Here is a 12,241-nt window from a genome sequence, read left to right on the forward strand (position 1 = left end):
TATACACAATGAAACTACATATACATATGTATATCTTTAAAAAGATTACATAAATTATATAAATATATAAATATAGATAATCTTTTTAAAGACCTGCTTTAATCCAGAGTTGATGATCATGGCAATACCTTCTGGCCTTAGATCAGGGGTGGTCAAAATATTGCCTGCGGGCTAGATCTGGCCTGCCACATGATGTTATTTGGGTTGCAGAATTGAGAATTGTATCCAGCCTGCGTCTGGCCTGGCTTTTGGTGCTTCATGCCCTTTTCCCTTCCCCATGCAAGCTGGCTATAGAAGCAGCCGCAGCAGCCACTCTCTTCCCTGGCAGGACTGTCTTGTCCCACTCCTCAGGCCCCAGTGTACACTTCAAGGCAGGAGGCGCTGGCCAGGCTTCTGCCTGGTGAGGCTGTCTGTGTGCAGCCCTGACCCTGTGGCCATTTGCAGACCAGACAGCTCGGTCCCCAGCAAGTGGAAGCTCAGGTAAGGTTCTCCCCCGTGGTGAGGAAAGGGGTGCAAGGGAAGATGGCCACGAGCTCTAGGTTATCTGGGCTCTGCCATGCATGGTGGGGCATGGGTGTGGTTAACGTGGTGCTGCGTTGTGTTCCCCTGTGCTGCTTCAGGCTGAGCCACATGGGCACAGCTGGAGTGGCTGATGCAGCTACTCCCTGACCCTGAGTCCCCAGCATGTAACTGGGTTGGACAGGAGCCATGCCAGCTGCACCCACTTGGCCTGAAGCAGCATGCGGGAACACAGAGTGATACCAGCCCGGCAGTGTATCAGGGACTCAGGGCAGGGAAGGGGATGCAAGGAGAAGAGGGAACAAAGGTGACGTTTCTGTAACCTGTTTTCTTTCTGCCTTTAGATTTGAGGTGGGCAATTATTTGGGCTGGAGGGCCACTTACGGAGTTTTGGTGAGCTATTGGAGGGGTGACCTGGCCCATGACAGCTCACCAAAACTCTCTTTGTGGCCCTCTGGCCCAAATAACTGCCCACGCCTGCCTTAGAGCCTATGAATAGTGCCAGTTGGATCTGTCCTACATTTATTTATCAAAGAAATGAAGTTAACATTTTTGCCCAGCCTCAATTTCTCTTTGCTGCTAGGGCTGAAGTGCCCCATGGGGAAGGGATCAGTGCTGGGAAGAATCTCTTTACCCTAGTATTTTTTCCCTGTTTTCCACTCTACTGCTCTTGACTAAGTCTGAGAGAATAAACTATTTCTACTTTGCTGATTATTTCTGTCAAAAGGGCGAAAGCTGTGAATTACATAATGATTAGTGAAGGTCTGCTCTGTTCTACCAACCTCATACCTAATATGTGCCACAAATCAAACTGGAGAGGTCCTAAAAAAACCCAACAGTAAACTGTGCAGGTGTGGTCTGGTTCAGCTCTAGAGTGACCCCCATTCATTACAGATTCTCTCTCTCCTCTGAGTTTTCTAAATGCAGTTTTCAGAAAAGATATCCAGGTGGGCTTTGTTGGCTAATTAGAGCCATAACTAAGACCAGAGATGGGATAATTCCAGCGGGAAATTGAGTTTCTACCAACCCTTCCATGTTCAGCGCAGACTGGATGTGAGCTGGCTGTTCCCCCACCCCAGAGCGTCCATGGTTTAGAGGCAACCTACTCCCTATTTGTTTTGATAAAGCAACAGTTCCTAACCCTCTTATCAGCTACTTAAGGCAGTGAGACCCTGTGGTGTGGGAAGAACAATGCCAGTGGGGTTAACAAGGTAAACTTCCCAAGGTGGAGACATTCCCTTTTCAGTGAATCCATTTTCCCAGATCACATTGCTCCTCTGTTCTTCCAACAAGAAGCAGCGTGAGGGTTCTTGACCCTACCACATGCGGCTCAGGTGCCTGACAAAAATGTTAATGTAAAACAAGAGATCAGTTTTTAAGTGGTTGGATTGCCCTCTGGGATGGCACCTGTCAGAGGTGGTACAGGAACATGGGTAGCTGAGGTCACTGTCCCTTTCATTCTGAAGTCTCCAGAAATTATTCAGCTTTTAGGTCAACTGAAAAGAAAGACAGAAATGTTTCAGGACAAAAGTGATCAGTACTACCCCTCCCCCCCCTCCCTAGTGGTCTACTGCTAACAGCAGCTGAAGGGTAACAAACTTTCCACCTTCTCCTTACCTCTGCCAGCCAAGAGGCCCTGTCAGAAGAGAAGCACAAGCACTGGGATGACCTCCCAGTTACCCTATTTTCAGTTTCTTCTGGCAGGAGGCACCACAGGATTGAAACAGGAGCACTAGCTATGGGGGAGCTCCCAGATATGTCAGCCCTGACCTCTTCACCCAGTAAGGTTTCTACTTCATATGTGAGGCAGAGCCAGCTAAGGGGGCTTCCAGCTATGCACTCCCCACAGAAGGCACTGTAGAGGAGCCTGAGAGTTTACTGTAGAGCAGGGGTGGACAATTATTTGGCCCTGCAGGTAACACAGGTTTTGGTGAGCTGTTGTGGGCTGGGTCAGCATCCTTCCCTCCCCAAAACTCCCTAAGTGGTTGATCCTGTCAGCCTGGCCACATGTCCTGCCCATGTGGGTCCTAGCCACTGCTCATTGTTTGGGTTTCATGGGCTGGTGCCACTTAGCTGGGGATCTCAGCCCCAGTCCTGCCTGCCTGTCCTGCTCCCAGATGGTGCTCCCTGCCTGTCCACAGCCCCTCCTGGCCGAACGTGGAGCAGAGCCACAATCTGTTGCCTGTATGCCTCTGCAACAGGCATCACTTCCTGCTTGTCCCTGCTCATGGAACTGGTGCATGTCACAGGGATGTGCAGGCAACAGATCGTGGGCCTGCTCCATGCTCAGCCAGGATGGGGCTGTGAATGGGTGGGGAGTGGCATCTGGGAGTCAGGCAGGGCCAGAGCTGTGATCCCCAGTTGAACGGCAGAAGCCCATGAAACCCAAACAGTAAGCACCAGGTTCGTGGCCGATGGGGCCCAGTTTTGGGAGCTGAAGGGCCCCAGAGCCAGCGGAATGCAAGGGGTTCCCACCTCTGCAGACCCAGTGGGAGCTCAGCTCTTTCTGTGGACTCCCAGTGCTGCATGAAGCCAAGCATTAGCCCAGTCCAAACAATGCTGGGAGAGAGATCCAAGCAGGTGTCATTTGCAGCCCCAGGTATGGCTGAAAGGAGCTGGGAATGGCAACAAAGGGCTGAGTGGAAGCAGGAGCCTGGCAGTGGGTCAGGGCTCTGGAGGCAGTGGAGCTGTCACCAAGGTGGGGAGGAGTGGAGGGCCTGGGCCACGGAGAGAAAGTGTAGACCAGATAGGACTGTGTGGGATGCATCAGGTGGTAAGTGCCAGACGGAAGCCGCACAGTGGGGTCAAGCTGGAGATGCCATGCAGTAGGGGTGTTTCAGAGCAGCAGCTCTGGGAATGAAGCCAGCGGTGCTGGGCTCTTGTCCCAAGGCACCCAGCATGGGGCCCTACCGTGCAGCCCATGTCAGGCACCAATGCTCTCTCTGATCACTGGGGCAGATGGGCGGGAGTGGCCACCTGGGTGCTGGCGCTCTGGCTCAGAAGCCAGCAACTACCTCCATTCTCTTGGCAGGCATGTCTAGTGCTGTCCAGCATCCTGGCCCAGGCCGCCCCCTGTGCCTGCACTGGGCAGGACCAAGGGACCCACCATGGGGAAGACAAAAATCCCTCTGTAGGCCTCATCTGGCCCGCAGGCCATATTTTACCCACCCCTGCTCTACAGGATGCTCCAAATTATTCTACCTCCTGCCTCTCCCAGCCAGAAGCAGTGGAAGGAAGGGTTGGGAATAAGGAGAGTACAGGATTTCTTATTGCAGGTATATGTCTGTACAACATCCCTCTGTCCTGCTTTCATGTATACCCCACATAACTACTTGCACACACAAGTCCCAAATCCAAAAAATGTATTGGTGAGACTGCTCTGGGATAACTCCCCTGGCTCTTGGGCATATTTAAACAATAGAGATGTTGAGAGTGGTCAGTCGTGCAGGGAGGTTCCCCACAGCAGTTTCACCACCACATTTTGAAGTTTGTCCACTGCGAGTAGATTGGCAGGACATTGTCAGGCATCCCTGCCCAGGAGGGCTGGGAATGTGGTGCAGAAACACCTGCAAAGCTCTGGCTGGGGAGGAGGCTTTAGCTCTGTAGACTTTTACCTGGCTTTCTCCATCTGTGTATGAGGCCAAAGAGAGCAATGACGAAGAGGGCAGTAGAGATGATGATTCCCACAACCACTTTGGATGTTTTTTGGTCTGTTGGAGAAAGAAGGAAATGGAGACTCAGCAGACCCTGTGTTTCACAGAGCTAAAACCCTCACAAGTGCCCCAGGATGGGGTTTTGGTCTAATTGGAGGAAAGAATGTGAAAGAATCCTGGGAGAAGATTAGTTACCCTGATATAGAAGTGAGAAGCTCTGGGACAGCATCAAGCTCAACCAAGGAAAGTAGCCTGTGCCAGAAAAGAGGAGCTCTTAGGCAGAGTTGGTAGCACACTGGGTAGAACATTGCAGTAGAGAGCTTGAGCAGTGTTTAGTTCCCCAGAGGAAGGAAATGGGAAGTGGGAGGTGGCTAGGTCATGGCTGGTTGGGGGTGACAGTGCAGGGAACACCTTGGGCATGGTTGAACTCCCACAACAGGTCTTGAGCAGGTCTAGAGCCAAATACAGCCATTTTTGGTTCCCTTACTCTAAGGAAGAGGTGACTCACCCTCAGCACACATGTCATGAGTGGCACAGGAAGATGATGTGTGGCAAGTGAGCCCCAGTCAACTTCTGGTGCCCCTGGGTGCAAAAACTTATCAGGTATGCCTCTGGGGGGGCAGGGATCAGAGTGGCATTTGGGGAAGGCCAAAGCTTGTGGTCCACCAGCAAAAAAAAAAAGAAAAAGGTTGGCCACCACTGCTCCAAGGCATCCCTTGATGCTTGTGATCTCCATCCCAAACTGTGCAAAGTGCTTCATAATGTAGGAGATATGACTTGCATGGGGCTTTATAAAGTTAAAACATGAGTGGAGGAAGCAAGCCTGAAAGGTCAGGTAGGAAAAAGAAACTGGAGTTGAAAAAGAATGGGGAGAGGAGCAAAGAGAAATGGAGCTATACTCTATATGTAGAGTGGAGTATTATGAGCAAGCTGGGGCTAAGAGATCATAGACTTGATGCAGAGGCTGGGAAGCAGGGGCAGTGAGTGCTGACCCACTTACCTGGTGCTCTGAGATGGGCACTAACCACAACTGGCTCCTCAAGGGCTAGGTGTGAAACATGGCAGCTGAAGGTGACTGGTGTCAGTTCTGTTGCTAAGTTGATGAGCAGGTAGGAGCTGATGCCGTAGGTGCCCATCTGGACTTGCCTGTGGCTGGAAAAATATATGTTTGAGCTTGGGATGGGCACCTTGTCTTCATCCTCAGGGGACTCCCGGGTCCAGCTCACTGAGACATCCAGGGGGTAGTAGCCAGAGATCTCACAGGTCAGGGTCGTAGTTCCATCCCCCTCCCGTGACACTAGCTCTGGGAACAAGTGGACTCTTGGGGGCTCTGTGGGGGGTGAAAAGAAAGTTAGGTCAGTGAGAAACTGGTTTGGAGGGGATGAAAAAGTACAAAGGAGTCCCTTGCCCTGGCAATAAGGAATGGAGAAGGGACTGCAGAATCAAAAAGGGGAGCAACAATGCTGGGCAGGTCAAGTTAGGTTTCAGCTCACAGGGCCTGTCTCCCTCACCTCCCCACTGACTAGACTCCCCATTTCCTCACCGGCCAGCTGCAGCTGAATGATGTGCTGTGTTTGATGCTTGGGGCTGGACACCAAGCAGATATACGTCCCCTCATCCTTCATGCTCACATCACGCAGGCTAAGTGATGCATCGCCAGTCTCCAGCAGCTGCACCATGTCCACGTGGGCCGTTGGCTGCCCTTCTTGTGGCTCACTCCCTGCCTGGTACCGGAACACACTGCGCCCACTGCCTTGGTGCTGCAGCCTCCACTCCACCCAGGCCAGTGGAGAGCCAGGTGCCAAGGCAAACCTGCAGTTCAGGATGACAGAGCTGCCAAGACGGGTGCGCAGGGTCGGGGTGAGAGATGATGACTGGAATTCAACTAGAAACCCAGAGAGGGGGAAAGAAGGATAGAGAGACTGTTACAAACATGTGGCCTTGTGCAGAACAGTAGGGAAAGGGACCCAGTGAACCAGGCCACACAAGAGGACCCATGTTGTGGAGTGGGTGGAGGCACATAAACTGTGCCTTTCCCACAAAAGAAGCTCCCCTTTTTCCCACAGCCTACAGACTATGGGACTAGGTGCACATGGTTACTCTCCCTACAACATGTTTTTGAAGAGAAACAAGGCACTTGCCACAGTCAGGAGCCAGCAGACTGGCACAGTGGTGGGGAGGAGCAGCAGGAGCAGAACTGGATGCCTAAGGGCAGAGCAGGGGAAAGCAGAGTTGTTTGGGGGGGGCTCACTGCAGACTCACTGAGGTAAGGAGGTGGCCCCAAGGGTCCCATACATTTTAGTTCTCCTTTATTGAGGAGACTGTTTAGTTCTGGCACCCACTTGTGATTTCCCCCTAGCAGCTGTCCACACAGTCCACACTTCCGCTTTCACTGGATACCTGCTTATAGAGCATGAATAAGATTCTGGGGTCCCCAATGCCCCTAATGCCTCTTGCTGCAGCAGGTGCATCCCAGCCCCATTTAATTACCTGTTGTTAGCACTGTCCCCTCATTGCTTACAGGGACCTTCAGCTTTGGGTGCAGCACAGTCATTCTCTCCTCTTCCTTCCCATCACTGCTGCAGGGGCCCCTCAGCACTAGAGCAATACTGATCCCACTGGACAGCTTCAGGGTCCCCATGAACCAGGAGGACTGGCAGGTCCCCTCATCTGCCTGGTGTCCGCTGTACAAAGAGATCTCACAAGTCACCTCCTCCCCAGAACAGTCTGCATGCAGCAGGGATTCTGCATGTGGGATGGCTACCAACTTGGCTGTAACAAGAAGGGGGGAAATGTTATACAATGAGTGTCTTAGGCCCCTCCCCCATAGTACATATATTACACAATTAACTGGTTAATTGTGCAATAAATTTAGACCCACCACACATGCAAAGCAAGAGCAGCCACACATGCAAAGTAATTATCACCAGGTATCCAGGTCTTCTGTTTGCACCTGCTCATGAAGTTAAGTCTGGGAGGTGGGGGTTGGAGGGCCATAGCTTGAAGAGCATCTGGGGGGCTGTGTGTGTTGGGAGCGGCACCTGTCAGCACTGGGAGAAGGTATCTGGGTGCTGGGGCTGGGGCTGGGGCTGTGGCAGGATAGGGGGGCTGAGGCAGTACTCAGTGCCACCAGCAAGTCCACTTCTGCACTGTTGCCAGCTGAGTCTGCCCAGAGGTACCTGCCCCTCCAGTGAGGGAAGGGAGTGGGGGTCCCATCAGGGGTAGTGGGGAACTACATGGCAGGGCCAGCAGTGCCAGGGCTGGTGCCCATGCTCTCAGGGCCAGGGTCAGAGGCAGCCAGCAGATACTACCCAGAGGCAGGGGTGTGTGGCCAGGCTGCCTGGCACTGTGAAGGATCTCTAGTCCAGGGCAGGGGGTGCCACAGGCCTCCCCTCCTCCTCCTCCCTCCATCCCATCCCACCCCATCCCATCTCAGGGCCAGATTTGCTTCACTGCCACCCACATGAGTCAGAGCCACCACAGCCGCTGCATGCTAGCCTGGGCAGGACGGGACCTGGAGGTCCTCACCCTCCTCCTCCTGCCTGCAGCATGGCTGGCTCAGAGCTGTGCTCTGCTTCACACAGCTGTTGTGGAGCATGGCACTGGTCCTCCCAGCTTCACCCCAGCTGGCAGCACGGGGTCGGAAGTGAGGGGCATTAGCAGGGCTGGGGGACTGAAGTGGAAGTGCAAAGCACCAACATGGGCAGGGCACCAGAATATCAGGGTTGCTCAGTCCAAAGAAGCAACAGGGTGTGGGAGAGGGCTGGGTGTGGAGGGGACAACTACAACTGGATCTGCATCCTGGTGAGCAAAGGTGGCAGGGGGAGCTCTCCTTTTCCATGATAAAAAACCCCAAATCAAATACCAAAGTATATAGGTATTTAGAATTTGTTTTATTATAATGAATGAGGCACCAGTAGGCTTCTAAATTGCTTTAAAATTGTAAGTATATCAATAAAGCATTGTGGTAAATTGATACCTGTGTGTATACACATATATATTAATGGCATTTCATTTTAATCAAGAAAAAATGTGGATTTGGGGTTCTTTAATCAGAGAATCTGGGGTTTTGAGAGAATTTGCAATTTTTAAACAGAGACAACCGGGATCCCTGTTCACACAATTAAGTGGTTAGTTGTGCAGTAACTTCAGACCAGCCACACATGCCAAGTAACTATCAGGCCATAAAAATGTCCATCTAACTATAAAAAGAGCCAATCATCAACAAAGTTAGTGCTTGAAAATGTGTAACTACTTTATAGGTGATTCTATACAACTTTAATTTAAATGTGTGGCAGGGCCCAAAGAGATAGAAGGTCATGTGTTAGAAAACACCACAGACTCAGCAATGCTACCCAGGGCCAGACTGCTCTGCACAAACATTAGAGAGCTTTAGTTTGCAGTTTGGGGCTCTCAGCTTACTTAGGCAACGGACAATACTTCAGGGAATGAGATGTGCCAATAGTGGGCTCAGATCACTACAAAGGGAACTTTTCAACTGCACCTCCTTACGGCAGAGGGTGGAAACACACAACAGGTGTGGCTAGCACACCTCTGGGTTGTAGTTAAATGGTGACCTCTCCGGGTCCAAACAGAAGAAGCATTTATTATGGAGTTACACCTTTATTTGGCAGTAATTTACTCCACAGTGCGCTTTACTGCAAAGTTGACTAATTAGCTTTGCAGTAAAGTGTCATAGTCTACAAGGGTGCCAGTATTATGGCACAGTAAATTAACTCTGCTGTAGGATAATACTGTCGTACTATCCTAGTACTATCCTACAGCGGAGTAGTTACATATACTACAATGCACATGTAGACTGTGACAGGGGCTGGGTGAGGCATGACAGTGCTATAGTTCAAGGGCTGTCTGCCACCTAGTTCTGTACTATAGCACCCTCGTGCCCCAGCCAGCCCCTCCACAGCATGTTGAGCCACAGCACAGCAGGAGTTCATTGCTACGTACTAATTGCACATGTTGATGCACCCAGTAAGAAGCAGCTCTCCCAAGCTGACCGTCCTCAGTCGGGTGCTACACCAGTGTCTGACCACTAGGTGACAGGCAAGCCAGTTAGCATGGTGCAAAATGGCTACTTAGGAATGAAATTAAAAGTGATAGAGGGTGCATGTCATTTATACATATTAGAATCACTTTCTTCAGAGCTAATTTACTTCTGACTCCCCCAGAAGTAACTTTGTATTGAACAACAGCATTTCCGGTGGACTAAATGCTGTGTCACATGTGCACTGCACTTCTCCCCCAGAGTAAACTGAGAGTACTTTGGAATAAACACAGCATGCATCTATACCCTCAGTCCATAAAACACCCAGTAAGCCTGAGGGCTAGGCCCTTGCTTTGAGTCTGTGGGGTATTACCATGGCTGACATAGCAACAAATCTATTCCCAGCTCCCTCACTCACCCGAAGCCTCAAAGATGAGGGGGGGTGCGGAGCCAGTGCTTGCCCCTGGCACGTCATAACTGGTGACATCGTCCAAGCTCCCATCATCGATGACACTGACATCTCTCAGCACCAGAGTGGCACTGTCCTGGGAGAATGAGCTAGCAAATGAACCTGGCAAATTTCCTGCAGCTTCCTCTATGTAGAGGCAGTCCAGAACCACGTCCACAGAGCGTAATGAGGAACTGGGGCCTAGATCTTCCGTCCACCCTGTAGGGATGGAAATGAACCAGCTGAGATATATGGCACACGCACTCCCAAACACATATGCACCCCTGTAGAGAAGGGGAGGATCCAAGGGATTCCTGCAGCAGGCTGTCCCTTCCCCAGAAGTAGCTCTGACTCCACAGGGCTCCTCGGCCTCTCTGCCACCTCTTGCTACTGGAAAACCCAGACTCTCAGCAGCATAAGCTCAGGGTCCCTCCATGTAAGAGAGAGGTAGTTTGTTTCTCTGGCCTGTTGCAGGCTGTTGCAGGTTCCTTCTCTTGATGCCTGATCTTAAAACAGACCCCTAAAGAGACTGTCCTGGGGATCCAGCGAGCTCACCCCATTGCACACCCCCACCTCCCTTTAACTCACCCGCCTTCAGAGCCAGCAGTCCACAGAAAAGGACAAGCCCCCGGCTCATTGTGCTCCACACAAAAGACTTCCAGACTGCCAGGGACCCTGGGGCTTGTTCAGGAATCACGCTGCTCTGAGTCTGCACAGTCAACTTCTAATTTCACTTTCACTTTGCCTTGCACACTCGAGTGCATTAACGCTGTCCTTTCGGGGCAGTACAGCCTGACAGGCTCAAACAGGAAAAAAAGAAATTGAATAGGCAGCAGCCTAGGATTGGGGAGGATCAGCAGGGCTGAGGGTGGATGGCTCTCACTTTCCAAACTGAAATGTACATCTAGATTTAGACAGGGAAAGCCAATAAATCCAGCCACCTTGCATCAGGCTGAACACTGCTGCACCTTGTTCTCCATCTTCTTCAGATCTATAAAGAGAAAATGGCATCTTCATGAGGGGGGAGCACAGTCCTGCCAGGATCCCAGATGTGATTGCTACCCCCTCTGCAGAGGGCATAGCTACAGCCATTAGGCTTTGTTATTTAGGAAACCTTGCCTTCTTTCTGCTTTTTCTGTGTGAGAGAGGGAAGGCAGGGTTTTGTTCTGTTTTGTTTAGGGAAGTTTATTTTCTCTTTTTGCACATAAAGGGATTTTGCCTGTTACAAGGCCTCCTTTTCAGGGATGAGAAGAGTGGGGAAGGGATACAATTAAGAGGCATTTATAGGATGGCTTTCCATATACAGGAAAGTGCTGTTGCCACACAGCAGTGGTGTACATAAGGATGGCCGTGGTACGCTTATGGCTTATGCTCAATTCACTTGGCTCCCCAGCAACAACCTTGCAAACAATTTACAAGGCTTCAGGCTAAACCCTGTGACCTTTTTCCAGCCAGGGTAGCAGCCACCTCACTAAGTCAGTTCCCCCAAAACCAGAACTCTCAGGCCCTCCATTCTGGGACCTTGTGAGCTAGTGCCACCTTATTTCATGTCCTGGGACAATGTGGTACATGTCCATAACTTCCCAGGATATGTGTATATCTGCTGGCCTTGTTGCTTTCCTGGGTTAGATACACTGTCTGCCTCCAATGCTGTGAGAACTATGTGACAACCAGACCTATCAAAATCAATTAACCCTTGCTGTTAACCCTTGTCCTGAACCATTATTTTAATTCTAATATTATAAAAGCCTAAGTCTGTCTGTCTGTCTGTCCATAACGCTTAATTCATGTTCTGATTGGCTGATGGAAACAGCCAAACAGAGCATGAAGAAGTGTTCTGACAGAAGACAGCCCGCCGCCATAATGGTGGGGACACAGGGGATGGAGCGGGGGGGCGAGGCCAGCAGGGCTTGGGGTTTGGGGCTCCCCCAGGCTCAATGCAGGGGTGCGGGGGAGGGGGAGTGGGCGCAAGCCCAATGCAGGGGAGTGAGCCCAAGTGGGGGGGAAAAGCCAGCCTGCTGCGGCAGTGATGGGTGTGGGCAGCAGGCCTGGCCCAGCTCAGCCTGGCTCAGCCCAACACAGCTGCTGTGGAGGGAGGGTAGGAGCCAGCCTCCTCCTCCTGCTGGGGCCAGGCCCAGTCCTGCCCCACCCCCGCTTCCCTGCATTGGCCCCAAGCTCGCTCCTTCTGTCCCACTGCCGCCACTGGGGTGGCCCAGGCCCACCACCCCCCTGCTGCAGTGGCCCAGGTCTTCCTCCCTCCTTTCCCCCCATCATTCTTGATGGGCAGTTGGCTAGTATATATATATTTACCTACAAGGCATTCCCAAAAGCTAACCTCTAAATGTCATTTTCTAGCCTTCAGGCAGAACAGTCCTGAAATATAAGCATCAAGTCCCAGTCCCAGTCCTGGGCTGAATGACAACATTTCATTCCAGTATCATGTGCAGGGATCCAGGTTTTCAGGTGGCTGTGAAAAAATACAGATGTTCTTCTTCTGAAGCAGCAAACTGCAGGAAACAGTGGGTTTCCCATTGCAGGCTAGCAGAGTTCCAGTCTGCAAAGGGCTGCTTGGGGCTGGGGGAACGGGGTGCAGGGGGTGCCCTGTGCATGTACACACAT

The 12,241-nt window shown here is 51.5% G+C and overlaps 1 protein-coding gene across 2 annotated transcripts; it reads right to left on the bottom strand.

Annotated features, from left to right (window-relative positions):
• Positions 1-917: 917 nt before the first annotated feature.
• Positions 918-10,365, bottom strand: TAPBPL (TAP binding protein like). Of its 2 annotated transcripts, XM_019548969.1 has the most exons (7): positions 10,211-10,364; positions 9,593-9,841; positions 6,663-6,944; positions 5,716-6,057; positions 5,173-5,502; positions 4,134-4,229; positions 918-2,015 (listed from the first exon to the last, which is right to left on the bottom strand). In XM_019548969.1, exons 1-7 carry the CDS (start codon positions 10,257-10,259, stop codon positions 1,996-1,998), a joined length of 1,368 nt encoding a protein of 455 aa, XP_019404514.1. In that variant the 5' UTR covers positions 10,260-10,364; the 3' UTR covers positions 918-1,995. The 2 variants fall into 2 exon arrangements, with proteins under 2 accessions (XP_019404514.1, XP_019404515.1); XM_019548970.1 differs by lacking the exon at positions 4,134-4,229 and having other exon boundaries at positions 10,211-10,365.
• Positions 10,366-12,241: the final 1,876 nt, after the last annotated feature.

This window comes from Crocodylus porosus, unplaced genomic scaffold (assembly GCF_001723895.1).
Source record: "Crocodylus porosus isolate Cpor-Errol unplaced genomic scaffold, CroPor_comp1, whole genome shotgun sequence".
Lineage (NCBI taxonomy): Eukaryota > Metazoa > Chordata > Crocodylia > Crocodylidae > Crocodylus > Crocodylus porosus.

What these genes read in the sequence shown, in the direction of transcription:
- TAPBPL (XM_019548969.1), bottom strand. Translation starts at nt 10,259, where the DNA reads ATGAGCCGGGGGCTTGTCCTTTTCTGTGGACTGCTGGCTCTGAAGGCG. An exon ending in ACTGCTGGCTCTGAAGGCGG is followed by an intron (nt 9,842 to 10,210) that starts GTGAGTTAAAGG and finishes CCATCCCTACAG; the next exon opens with GGTGGACGGAAGATCTAGGC. An exon ending in CCTCATCTTTGAGGCTTCGG is followed by an intron (nt 6,945 to 9,592) that starts GTGAGTGAGGGA and finishes TTCTTGTTACAG; the next exon opens with CCAAGTTGGTAGCCATCCCA.